The sequence below is a fragment of the Typopeltis vanoorti genome, chromosome 7, assembly GCF_054136105.1.
Source record: "Typopeltis vanoorti isolate ZY-2024b chromosome 7, IOZ_Tvanoo_1.0, whole genome shotgun sequence".
Classification (NCBI taxonomy): domain Eukaryota; kingdom Metazoa; phylum Arthropoda; class Arachnida; order Uropygi; family Thelyphonidae; genus Typopeltis; species Typopeltis vanoorti.
The window spans coordinates 56492394-56507140 of NC_143555.1; the positions used below are offsets into that span (position 1 = coordinate 56492394).

At 35.7% G+C, this 14747-nt stretch overlaps 1 protein-coding gene across 1 annotated transcript in view; it reads right to left on the minus strand.

The window, feature by feature from the left end:
* The window catches only part of eIF3k (eukaryotic translation initiation factor 3 subunit k), a 96619-nt gene extending 84150 nt beyond the window's left edge, over positions 1-12469 (minus strand). Inside the window, exon 1 of the mRNA XM_090395277.1 lies at positions 12251-12469. Within this exon, the coding sequence (XP_090251403.1) occupies positions 12251-12303 (53 nt within the window). The 5' untranslated portion in view covers positions 12304-12469. The remainder of the gene's footprint in view (positions 1-12250) is intronic.
* Positions 12470-14747: the final 2278 nt, after the last annotated feature.

Sequence of the window (14747 nt, forward strand, 5' to 3'; positions counted from 1 at the left end):
TCCTTTGCACCCTTTCTCTCTCTCTCTCCACTGTATCAGAACAATAACTGAAACCAGAAGACTGAACCTGTGCACAATAGTCCAAGTGAGGTCCTGTCAAGGATTTGTAAAGAGGCAAAATGACATCCTTATCTTTATGGGGTGGTTTATGGAGTTGTGTTCAGGGGAAGGCAGGTAACTAGTGGTGTACCACAGGACTCATTACTTGGTCCTTTGTTGTTTAATTTGTACATCAATGATAAAGGAAATGATTTCAGAGAAAATATTCTGTTTGCTGATGATTCAAAACAAGGAAGAGCAATAATGAATGAAGGTGATGTGGAGATCCTACAGGATGACTTAAATAGATTAGCAGCATGGGCAAAGGTAAATGGCTGTCATGTTAAAGTTGACAAGTGACAGATGATGCAATTTGGGTAGAAGAGATGATCACAAATGGTGTACTATACTGATGAAACTAAAATGCAGGAAACTGATGAGGCTAGGGACTTGGGATGACTGTGTACAGGTAGTTGAAGTTTAGAGGGCATACTGCAAAGGTAGTTAAAATAGCACATTAGATTACATGTTGTTAAAGAAGACACCAGCAAGCAGGGATTGAGAGGTTATTGTATGTCTTCATAAGGCTTTAATAAGGTCACATATGTACTACTGTGTGGATCTGGTCAGTGCATTCCATGAGAATGAAGAAAGGTGAAGAGGATCCAGAGGAGTGTGACAAAAATTGTGGCAGGTCTATGGAAGAATAGATCAATCATCTGTGAGCTTCAAAAACTAGCTTATAAGTCATTAAAGGAGTTTTACAGGATTGACACTGAAGGCTTTTTCAATACATGACAGGAGAGATTGCAAGGGGTAACACAAAAATTGTGCATGAGTGTAGTTAATAAGGGTGTTACGACTAGATTTTTTTTTTTTTTTTTGGTCAGAAGGTGGTGAACTGGATGCCAGAGGGGGTTCTGAGCACTTCCTCAGTATATGAATTTAAGGAGATAATAGGTATTGTACTGAATGGTGGCTAATGTGTAAACAATGGACCTCTTGCAACAAGTATTCTGACTCCATGGAGATACCTATATAATAATCATAACTATATGAATGATATAATCACGTAATCACAAGAAAGATATTTATTTAACCAAATATTTCGGTCTGGAAATAGCAGACCATCGTCGGTGGTATTACAAGAACAGTTTAAAAAAAATATATATATATACAAGCTAGAATACTAACAATAGATCGTTGAAATTAGAACATGCCGCGTGATGTTATATCACTAAGTATGAAACGAAATATTTTGAAGTAGAAACATGATTGAATTTGCTATAAAAAAAAAAAAAAAAAAAAAAAAAAAAAAAAAAAAAAATTAATGAGTAATCTTGATTAGGCTTTCCCAGATTTTTGATATAGATATGCAGTCATTACGATTCAGGTTGGGATGATGGAGCAAGGCCTCCACGCTTTCCTTGAACAAACGTTCGAACCTATAACGGGATCTATGTAAGAGGCGAGTTTTGGACCAAAGGATGCTGTGGTCAGTTTCAATCCCGTGTTGAGCCAAACCAGACTTTTCAGGTTTATTGTGAAGAATGGATGATTGATGTATCTATATCAAAAATCTGGGAAAGCCTAATCAAGATTACTCATTAATTTTTTTTTTTTTTTTTTTTTTTTTTTTTTTTTTTTTTTTTTTTTTTTTTTATAGCAAATTCAATCATGTTTCTACTTCAAAATATTTCGTTTCATACTTAGTGATATAACATCACGCGGCATGTTCTAATTTCAACGATCTATTGTTAGTATTCTAGCTTGTATATATATTTTTTTTAAACTGTTCTTGTAATACCACCGACGATGGTCTGCTATTTCCAGACCGAAATATTTGGTTAAATAAATATCTTTCTTGTGATTACGTGATTATATCATTCAGTCTTATGTCGCAAGTATCCTTAAAACAACAAATCATAACTATATGATTTCCTGTCAGCAGAATGTTACTAATGGTCATTACTTTTGGATAAGAAGAACTAAAGAATGTCTAAAACTGGACTCAACTTCCCTTATCACTTTGTACTGACCATTCCATCTCCCCCACAAGAGGCCATTCCTACTGCCAGGGCTGGCAGAAGTGGGCATGCAGAGCATGCGGGCGCTGCTACGATGGGGATGCCGCCGCCAGGGAACGGTTCATAAGTTAATTTTTAAGAAACAAAATTTTTATCATAAAAACAAAAAAATTCTTAGAATGATCAATATTAAAATAAATGAAGCCATATACACCAAACAAAAATTGAAAAAAAAAAAAAAAAAATGTATATTGCCGCTTCTTTGATCAGCTGGCTGTTTACAATTTTGCAGCTAGAGCAGGCTAAATGCTTGCCTGCAGAATGTTGTGTCTACTGCAGTCTATCTAAAGTGAAAAGGTGAACAGCTTTTATACGCAGAAACGAATTTTTGTACAAAACATTTGTTGCTAGTTAACCAGTCATATGGTATGCATCTCAGTAGGCTACTGACAGTAGCGCAGTGCGGACTATTATTTCGTCTCTGTGTCGTGTTGTGTAATAATTTCTTGTGGGTATAAAATAGAAATGGAATCAAAAATTTAAAAAAAAAGTTATCCGGTGCACAAAATCATAAGCGTCATGCTGCGAAAGAAGTAGATATTAAGAAACAAACTGGGGCTCTTAATAAATTTGTTAAAATATTAAAATATTCTGATGCAAATTGTAACCAACTCGATACATCAGAAATCAGAGTTGAAGAACTGAGCACATCATCCAGTTTGCATGAAGGTACTATTGCAACTACTGAACATGATTTAAGTGAAAAATAGTTAGGATTTAGTCAACTACAACCAGATTTAGTTGTAGTTGACCACGAAACTAACACATTGTTAGTCTCTGTGAATTTTGAAGATCCAGGTGAACGGGGAAATATTGATGAAAAATTACGAGTTGTTTTAATTGTAATGGGGCCTGTTCAAAATAAAAATATAATATATCGCATAGATACATATGGTGGTAAATTTGGCAACATGTATTATAATAGAAATATGGAAAACGGGAGCTCGTGCCAAGAACATGGCTCATTTATTCCTAAACTTTAAATTCTGTTTTTTGCTTTTGTTGCAGACTTGTCGCACCTACTGAATCAACTGAATCACCCACTGAGTCTTGTAGAAGGTTATAACAATTGGAAAAATGCAAGTACAACTTTACATAAATTTGAAAATAGTTTAACTCACATGAAAAATTTCTTAAAATGGAAGGAACTTGAAAAAAATTTAAAAAAACAAAACTACTATTGATTTCCAGACTCAAAGCATGTATGAAATGGAAAAGAAACATTGGACGAGTGTTTTAGAACGCTTGATTGAAATTATAAAATTCCTTGGTAGCCGAAATTTAGCTTTTTGCAGATCATCTGATAAATTATATGAAAGAAATAATGGCAATTTTTTAAAATTAGTCAAACTGTTTGGGAAGGTTGATCTTGTTATGGAAAATCATGTTGAAAGGACCCTACAACGAAACAATAGGGTACACTATTTGATTAAAGACAGTCAAAATGAAATATTGGAAACTTTAAGTAATGCAAACAGGGATACAATTTTATTATCAATTCGAAAATTTAAATATTATTCCATAATTTTAGACTGCACACCTGATGCAAGTAAAACAGAACAAATAACCATTATTATTCGCTTTGTTTCCTGTGACAATGGAATTGTCAAGATCAGGGAAAACGTTTTAGGTTTTGCAGATATATCAGATTCCACAGGACGTGATTTATGTGCAACAATAATGGAACAACTGGAATAATGGAACATTCCCATTGAAGACATGCGAGGTCAAATGCATGAAAATGGGGCAAATATGGGCTCCAAAATTTGCTTTTACAAAAATCCTCGAGCGTTTTACATGCCATGTGCTGCTCATACTCTAAATTTAATCATTAACGATGCAACTAAAGTGAATGCAGATAGAATTAGTTTCTTTGCAATTATTCAAGAAATATACAATTCTTTTCATTCTCTTACAAACGTTGGGCAATTCTTTTAAAGTTTGTAAAAAAAATTAACATTGAAACAGCCATCAATAACGCGATGGGAAAGTAAAATTAATGCAATCTGACCTCTACGATATCAGTTAGGAGAAATTGTGATGCATTTTTGAAATTTTAAATAATGAAAATTTTAATAAAGAAACTCAGCATGAAGCACAAACATTATGTGCTAAAATAAAGGACTACAAATTTATTGCTCTCTTATAACTTATGATTTACTTAACAGAATAAACCCTGTGAGTAAAATGCTTCAAGACAAAAATACGAACATTACACTTGCTTTAGAATCTATCGAAAACTTAAAAATATTCTTACAAGAGTATCGATCAGATACAAATTTTAAAGAAGTTCTAAAAACAGCAAAAGAACTGAGTGAAGAGGTGGATGGAGAACAAGAATTAAAACTGGTACGGAAGTTCGACGACGAAAGAAGACATGACAATTTGACTACGAGCATCGTGATGAAACGCCACAATTGCCAGAAGATAAATTTAGAGTGAATGTGTTTTATACACTTATAGACGTTGCAATGTGTTCGTTAATAGAACGTTTTGAACAACTAAAAATATATTATGATCATTTCAATTTCTTGTATAGATTACTACAAATTAATAACGAAGATTTACGAAAAAATTGTGACGATTTAGAGATTCTGTTGAAGGACTGCGACGATAAAGATGTAAATACAATAGAACTATATGACGAGTTATGTGCTTTCCGGGATATTTTTCGGAAGGATAATTTAAATATTCAAAACCCTTTTGATATTCTTAATTTTATTGTGTTCAATAATTTATCTTTCCCTAACTTTTCAATTGCTTTAAGAATACTATTAACCTTAACTGTTAGTGTAGCGAGCGGTGAACATTCCTTTTCCAAGTTGAAATTGATTTAAACCTACTTAAGAACAAGTATGTCACAAAAAAGGCTTTAGTTTGGCGTTAATAGCAATTGAAAATGATATATATGAGCGGAATTAGACGTTAAGAACCATTATTTCTAATTTTGTGAATATGAAATCAAAAACCTTAAAATTTTAATTAAAAAAATTTCAAGTATATTAATGTAATTTAATTTATTTTCTGTTATTCTGTAAAGATGTCATTTTTTGAATACTTATATTAAATGTTCTAATTATTTCTGAATTATTTTCTTATTTTCTCATCTATCTCGAGTTTCTTTTTATTTTTCTAAAAGATAGTTCCACTTATAAAAAATTATGCAAGAATTTTTTAAACTTTTGTTCAAATAAATTTTAACTTTAATTAAAATTCGTTTTAATTTTGTTAGCGATTCGGGTCAGTGAGAAGGCTATAATCCCTGTATCATTATATTCAACGATTAAAGTGAAGTGGCCTTATCAAAAATTGCTTTAACTTTTGAGAATTTTTTGAATATACGGGTTTTTAACAATTATCCTGCATAGTCAACACTCCCGTGTGGCTGTTCTGTCAAAATTTATTTTAAAAATTTCAAATAATTTAAATTTTTATTATTGTAAAAGAACCACACATTCCCGGATCATTACAGAGGTGCTTAGATAGAAATTGCATGCAGGCGTCAAAGACCCTAGCGCCGACTCTGACTACTGCCATTCTTATCTCTCCCCAAACTTTAGGCCAAGGAGAGGGAACCACTTCTTTACAGTGTAGTTTCCAGGTCCTAAAACTCAGACATGTCCATAACACAACTGCTAAATATGCCTGCATCTTTCATGTTCAGATGCAGCCTAGCTCTCGCATCAAATGCACTTCAAGCATCCAGATATTCCAGCCCTCTCTTCAAACACATTCTCACTGCAGTATACAGCATAATGAATTTTAGCTATAAAAAATAAACAAGTTTTAGATCAATTTTTCTCTTTTTTGATATGTCATCATCATCATAATGCTAATTGCAGATATAGACCATATTGGTCTGTTCCGGTCTGCCTGCCCTTCTCTTTCTAATTGGCTTATATGTTAGTATTTGTTTAGGATATCGGGTGTTGCCCATTCGGTTTACATGTTCTTCTATCCATTTTTGTTTATAATTATTTAGTTTTTCTTCTATTGATATGTTTGTAGTAATTATGATATAAAAATGTATGCAACTACCGGAAGGAATTAGTTTGCTTTTATATGTGAAGGTATGTTCGTGAAGTTATTATTTGGAATTATGGCCAAAGCAATTAAGGAAATGAGACAAGTGTATTATTATTATTATTATAGTATTATATCTGCAAATTTAAGTGTTCTTCTAGTATGCCTGCTTTGTTTGAAGGATGAAAACCTTTCCACTTCCACATGAAACGGGCTCACTTTCAATTGAATCACCCAGATAACAGTTCCTTGCAACCTAGACATGTTTTGAACCCAGGTCTTTCCAACCAAGGGATGTTGTTGATACCAAGTTACAGTTTAGGAAGAGATAATATAAAGAAGGAAATGTGAGAGAATTGTCATGGATACATCTGAGCTTGAAAAGAGAAAGAAATGGATTATTACAATAGGAAATATGAAGGAAATTGCAGTGTTAAAAATTATTGTATAATTAAATTTTGTCTAAATTTTGTAAGAATGAGACTGTATAGTTTTTTCACTTGGTTACAAAGTCAATCATACCTTCCAAAAAATTATAATCTTATTTAATCCTTTATCCAAGTATAAGAAAACAAAAAGTATCTTCATGACCGCAGACTGTAATTTATAATTCAGTAATCCATAGATCTGTGGTTCAAATCCGTCTTGACAGTTTTTTTGAGGTGGTAGAGAAAATTCAGAGACGAGTGACTAAGCCGGTGAGAGGTCTGTAGAATGCTCCTTATGAGGCTGAAGGTTTGTGGGTCACAAAGTTTAGCTGTTAGGCATAAAAAAGGGAACATGATAGAAACATTTAAGATATTAAAAGGGATTTATAAAATTGATACAAAGGAAAATTTTCAATATATAACAAATAGAGACCTAGGGGCCATCCATGGAAGTTGCGTAAAAAGTAGGCCTGACTATATTTCCTTGAGACAAAAACGGGACTGGGGTTATGTAATATTAAGTGGATGTACAGACTCAGGGAAACTAGATTTATTAAGGGGGAGGGAGTAAATATGCAGACATTAGGGAGACAGTTGAGTGTATGAATGAGTATAATATGCCCGAGCGAGTACGAAGGGCAACAAATCAGAATGGGATAGTTAGTATAAGGCATCAAAGTAGGGATGGGACTAATGGGCTTCTGCTCATGTACACTAATGCCAGGAGTATTAGGAACAAGAAGGAAGAGTTTTTGGCGTTGGTTGGCACTTCCAGGCCACAGGTTGTTGGTATTAGTGAAACATGGCTGACAGAAGATGATAAAGCTAGTGGGATTGAATGCGACGGGTATAGTGTGTTAACGAGTGACAGGGAGAATAAAAAGGGGGGGGGGGAGTGTTACTGATGATAGCTGATGAGTTGCAGCCAAGGCATATAGAAGCTGAACTGCAGGATAGAGAAAAGAGCACATTTGAGGCTGTTTGGTGTGAGATAGAGTCTAGCAGAACAAAATATACCATTGGGTGCTACTATAGACCAGGTGATGGATTAGATGGTGGGGATAGTATGCATAGGCAAAATAGAAGAAATGAGTGGAAGGAGGGTAATTATTATGGGTGATTTCAATTATGGTAACATTGACTGGAAAGAGGAGAGGGCACATGGGAGGAAAGAATTGGATTTTATGCGGTTATTAAGGGACAACTATCTGCGGCAGCATGTAGTGGAAAATACCAGGGGGCAGAGAGTGCTTGACCTAGTAATTGCATCTGAGAATGTGGCTGTAACAAACATGACCATGTTGTCACCAATTGGTGAGAGTGATCATAAGGTCATGACCTGGGAGGTGGCTAAAGGAGTGGAATTTACAACTAAGACAGGGTACATGTGGAATTACCGGGCTGGTAAGTATGACAAGCTTAGGAGTGTGCTTGGCTCAGTGCCATGGCATGTAAAACTGCAAGAGCTGGATGTTGATAGTGCATGGGAGGTGGTTAAAAGTGTTTGCAGGAGGCAATGGTTGACTGTATACCAAGAGTTCGAATAATAAATCAAGTAGGGGTTAAATGGATGAATAGCACTATTAAGCTTGAGCTGCAAAAAAAAGAAACAACTGTGGAGGGAATTTAAGTGACCAGCAGGTGCAGGAATAGTATAAAGCTCAGGCCAGGATGGTAACAAGGGTGGTAAGAAAAGCAAAAGTCGATTATGAAAGAAAATTGGCCATGCAGGCTAAAGAAAATCCCAAACAGTTTTTTCAATATGTTGCAAGTAAAAGGAAAAATGTTCATGGCAGAATGATTTTAAAAAATGCTGGGGGTAGGGAGGTAACTGAATCAGTCGATATAGTGGAATTACTCAGCGAGCACTTTGCAAGAGTATATTATCCAGGTGGTGACATTGCAGGAATGGAAGAACCAACAGCTTATACTGGAATTGTGATGAATGAAGTAGAGGTAAGTAACTAGTCTATTACAGAACCTCAATGTCAATACATCTCTGGGATTGGATGGTATACCAGCTCTTGTCGTATGTGAAGCGGCTAAAGAATTGCAGTGCCCTTGACCATTTTGTTTAATTAGAGCCTCGGGTCTGGGTCAGTCCCAAGGGGGTGGAAAGGGGGGGAAAATAGTTCCACTGCATAAAGGTGGTTCCAAGGCTGCTGTTGAAAATTACTGGCCAATCAGCATAACAGGAATCATTATCAAGGTCTTCAAAAAAATAGTCAAGAGGAAAATACAAGATTGGATAGATGAAAATGGGATACTGTATTGGGGACAGTATGGTTTTGTGAAGGATAGGTCATGCCTCAGTAACTTGCTCACGTATTATAACACAGTGACGGCTGAACTGGATAAGGGTAATGGGTTTACAGTGATTCTACTGGACCTTGCTAAGGCCTTTGACAGGATACCACATGGAATTCTAATCAGTAAATTGCAGCATATGGGGATGGATATAGGGTTGGTAAGATGGATAGGAGGGTGGTTGACGGAGAGATATCAGAGAGTGGTTTATTCAGGAGTAGAGTCCACAAGACAGCCTGTGACTAGTGGTGTGCCACAAGGATCTGTTCTTGGACCACTGCTGTTTAATTTGTTCATTAATGATGTAGGAAAGGATCTGAGAGGAACAGTTCATTTGTTTGAGGATGATGCAAAGTTGGGTAGGGCAATAGTGAATGCAGATGATGTCAAAATTCTGCAAGATGATTTGATAGATTAGAAGTCTGGGCTAAGGAGAATGGGTGTCAATTTAATGTGGCAAAATGTAAGGTTATACATTTTGGGGTGAAAAGATTAGTAGCAGTTTACTACATTGGTGGAACTGTACTCCAGGAAATTGATGAGGCACGAGATTTAGGAGTGTTGGTGGATAAGGAGTTGAAGTTTAGGGGGCACATTGCAAAAGTGGCCAAATCAGCTCATCAAATCACTTGGTTGCTGAAGGATACGTTGACAAGCAGAGACAAGCAGGTTATTGTTCCTCTGTATCGAGCCTTGATAAGACCCCCATCTCAACTACTGTGCCCAGATTTGGTCACCTAGGTTTCTTCTTGATGGGGAGGAGGTTGAGAGGATCCAGAGGCGAGTGACCAAGATGATAGCGGGTCTGTGGAATGAACCTCATGAGAACAGGTTGAGGATTTGTGGGCTGCAGAAATTGGTTGATAGGCAGAGGAGGGAAGATATGATTGAGACATTCAAATTACTGAAGGGTTTCTATAAAATTAATTCAGAAGATATTTTTGAGAACAGGGCTGGTTGTGGGAGGACTAGGGGACATCCATGGAAACTGGGCAAAAGTGTGGTTAGTAAGAGTGTTAGAGCTGGGTTCTTTACTTTTCGAGTGGTAAATGAGTGGAATGGGCTGCCAGAGTCTGTGGTGGATGCTGTGACAGTGAACGATTTTAAGGCGAGGTATGATAGATACTGTATGAATGTCGAATAGTTGTGATGAATATGATTTGGGGCTTCCCTCGATGAGTCCAAGGACTCCCTGGAGTTGCCCGTAATAATAATAATAATATTCTGTATTCATGAAAAAGTAACATGATAAAAAAAGTTTTATTACATAAACATACTGAGCTTACCATTATTCTTCAGTGACAGAACCCATACAAAAATTTAGGTAGATGTAGAGGGGGAGGAATTTCACCACAATCGTAACATGAATATTTCTCCGATGAAGTGATCTTACACAGTAAATTTCAGTCTTTCAACACCTTATCATAAAACTTTTGACACAATTCTGTCTTACAACTAACATAGCCCTCATTGTCTTAACCACGCTACCGGCCAAGACGTCTATAGACGTTCACTTTATCATGGATGCGAAGTGCTTATTAAAATTGTAATACCATTGTTGTAACAATGAAATATATGATGGACACGAAGCGTATGTGGATGCGTATTTGATCCATAACAGCCGCTAAGGTGGTTAACACTTAATCTAGATTTCTCCTTTGACCACATACTATTCATACAGAAAATATTCTATCAAGAGGTGCTGTACTTCCTGGAAGACACAGAATAAACTCTACAATATTACAAAAGTCTTTAAAGTCTAGGCGTTTTTCGCTCATTTCAGAAAAAAATCTGTACCCATCTATCAAATACAGGAATGTTTTCTTTATTCCATGTATACAACTGCCTCACAATTATAGATTTTATGAGGGTCCACTGATCGAATACACGAGTTTCTTCTGTTTCTGCACATATGATGAGTTCCTCGTTCAGCCTGTCCTGTATTTCTTTCTATTCAGTGTTTTGTAAACTGCACTTCCACTTGTTGACATATTCTAAACTGCTTTCATAGAAATTCTCAACCACCTCAAAAGACTTAGCATCATTAATTTCTCCCGAATCTACTAACATTTTCAGTTGTTTTCTGATATCAGTAGTTACAAACACTTCACTTTTTCTGGACTCTTATTAAAATTGTTCACAAAATTTTCAATGTTCATGGTTACTTCTGTAGCTGAAATATTATCTTTTTCAATTAAGCTAATGTATGTTTGGAACGTATACACTTGATCTCTTGCAAATGACAACCAGAATTTCAAACAGGGATCTTCAAACAATTTTGGCAACATAAAAGGGGATTTTTCTTGAGAAAGAAAATAAGAACGAAGTCCATCAAACATGCTTAAAATTCTGTCAATTGATGGACCCAAGGACAAAATTCTTGCATTTCCATGCTCTAACAATTTAGTATAATTGTTTCCTGCAGGCACAAAAGTTTTTCAGTTCTTCAACTCGGACTGTGTACATATTGAAGTATTTGTATACTTTCACTGCAAAATGTTCAACATCAATTGGTAAACAGTCGACAGCACACCGGAGACAATTGTGTATAATGTGTGCCCATAACCAATACGATAATCTGCCTCTTCAGTTCAATTTCAAGTTTTTGCCAAGTCTTTTGCAACCACTAAAATTGGTGTTCATGTTATCTGCACACAAAGCAACAGTTTTGTTTTGTAAGGCAAATTTGTCACTTACCTCCTTCAACATAGCACATTGTAAGTCAGATGTTTCACCAAGTAGGGAAATAGTCTATAATTTGTCTTGAACACCACAATTTGGCAAAAAGTACCACACAACGATTGGAAAAAGTTTGATGTCTTTTGTTTGATGCATCTAAACTGACTGTAATTATTTTTGTTTTATTTGACATTGCAAGGACAGACTTAAAGCTTTAAAAAATAACGACGAAAAACGGGAAATATGAAGAAAAAAAAAAACGATACTGTCCCGTCCCGTTCAAAATGGTACGTATAGTCCGCCTAGTAAAACCGTGGTTTGCAAGCTGGTATGTAGAGCTGATTTTTCACATGGAGAGTAGTGAATGAGTGGAATGGATCGCCAGAATTAAATGTAAGTTCCTCGACAGTGAATGAGTTTAAGGAGAGGTATGATACATTCTGTGTATATAATAGTTAGTTTGGGTTAAACACAATAGTTTCCGGACTCCTTGGAGATACCATATAACATTTCTTCGTGTTATGACGTCGTGTATTTTGACTTAATCGGCTGTCACATTGTTATTTTTCTCGTATCAGAGAGTATTACGTTTCATATACTTGTATAATTTCTTTCAGAACAGCAAGTCTTACATGGTCACCACTGATTACTTCAATCATTTTAACATAAAATGTAAACTTGACTTACCTGTCAATGCCCCTAAGCATTGCTGCTACAGTTGCTCTCATTGCTTCAGCCATGCTAACTGACGACGTATTTTTTTCAGTTAACAATAAGTATATACATAAAATGCGAAATGAAACCCACAAAAAAGTATGACCTATACTGTTACTCTAAAACTTTTAGCGTAATTTTTTACCTATTAATATTGTCCCACATTTGATTGCAGGAAAGCATGCTACCCTAATCCGCAATATAAATTGTGTACAACTCATCTGCGACACTACACATAAGTAAAAAAAAAAGATAAATGAAAGAAAAAATAGCCAATATTCGCCAAATTGGAGAAAATCGTTTGAAGAGATAAAATAAGCCTTCATAGAAGTACATGGGGGGGTGGGGGGTAGCTGAAAATGATTTTGCAGATAATATAATATAAGTTAATTTCTATTAATCACAGTCTCTCTTTCTTTTTTTAAACCTTTTCTTTATTTTTAGAGAACCCAAGTAGTCATCCTGTTGTGACATTAAATGATATGAAGTTCAACGACTTAAGGTTGATAATCCAATATATGTACCATGGTGAAATTAATATTTCATGGGATATGCCTCCATCATTGTTAAAATCTGCGGAGTTCCTAAAAATGAAAGATTTTTTGGAAGTTGCTAATAAGTACTATGATGCTGCGGAAGGCATACAGCAGGGAACTTTAGGTTATGATCTTCACGAAGCAGGGAAACCGATCATTGTTCACCTGGTTGCTGAAGGCCAACTGTCAGGTGAATGTGTACATACAAGTGTATTGTCTCATTCAGTATCTGATGCTACAGTCACCTGCCAGTCACAATATTGGGTAGTGATGACAGTCCTTTCATCAATTCAGGTGAATGTGTGCATGACAGTTTCTGATGCTACAATTATTTCTCACCTGCCAGTCACAATCTTGGGTAGTGATGACATCAATCCTTTATTTTCTAGTTTTGTTATGTCATCTGAGTCAACCATTTCTTCTGTAGTTGCTAGGATGTCAATCCAGATTACTTAACATCTTTATCATCTTGTGTTTCTATGGTATCACCTCTTGAATCTGATGTCAAGGTAGAAACGAAAATTGTGCAGTCCATTTCACATTTTCTAATATATCAAATGTTTTGCTTGTATTAATTGACTCGTATAATCACAGACGTTTTAGTGTAATAAATGATGATACATCTGGTTTGGCTAATATCCCAAGTTCAAGTGATCATCAAGATTTCGCAGTTAGGTGCCATCAGTCTCATTGGGAACATACATGTTTTATACAGCCATGTCCCAATGTATCTCATAGAAGCATGTGGAGTAGATCTCGATCTTGAGCCTTTCTCTTCCATGTTTTACCCACAAATTTCACTGGTGGATCTTCCCATTTTCTAGGTGGTCTTCATGGTTTTCTCTTTATTATTGGTTGCCAGTTGAGTATTTCATATGTCCATCTGTTATCCCTGAGTCTGGCCAAGTGACCTGCCCATCTCATTTTACTTTCGTATGCTGCAGTTACCACATCTTTTATGCCTGATCTCTTTCTCAGTTCCCTATTTCTAACACTTTCCATTTTGCTGATGTTACATATCCTACGTTCTATTGCATACTGAGTTATCCTAACAGTAACATGCCCAACCTTTACTTGGCCAGCAAAGGTTCGTTGATTGCTATAGCCTCTGCTACTAATGGCTCACGAAAAAAGTTAAGCAACTTTGAGCGTGGTTAGTAGATAGAACGGCTTCAATCGTTCGATGCTTTTGGCTCACTCTCCCGCGATAACGCTTTGGACTCCCTGGAGGTATCATTATCATCATAATAATAATATGTGAGTGATGGAAGAATGTCACTATTAACTAGTTTTGCCTTCGCAGAGATGTCAATATTTGGATCAGTAAGTGTTTCATTTAGTCTATTGAATTATAGTCATGCAGCTTTCTTTCTTTTTTTTTTGCTAGTTCTTCAGATAATTCGTTATTCATTTTTATTGTTTGTCCTAAGTAATTGTAAGAATCAACTTATTCTATAGAGACAAAAGTAAGAAAGCTGAACACTGTGTAAAACTGGCTAAACAAAAGTCATGGGAAGACTTTGGCAAGAACATAGAAAATAAATATCAAGAAGATGGCAAAATATTCTGAAGATTATTGAAGAGGCTTAGAAATGGAGGAAAAAGTGTTGTAAAAAACCATAGAGATGATAAAGGTGAAATGAAAACAGGAGAAAAAGATATCCTTGAAGTATGGAGTAATTACTTTGAAAAACTGCTAAATGAAACAAGCAGTGATAGCACAGTGGTAAAAAACACTCAACAGGCATACAACTCCTGCTGCCTTTCCACATTTCAAAAGCTTGAAATGTGGAAAGGCAGCAGGAGTAGATGACATTCAACCAGAAATGCTGAAGTATGGTGGAATAAAAGTCTTACAGTGGCTGCACTGCATAGTTCAGAAAGCCTGGACAGAGGGACAAATTTCCGATGATTGAAGTAGAGCTCTCATAGTA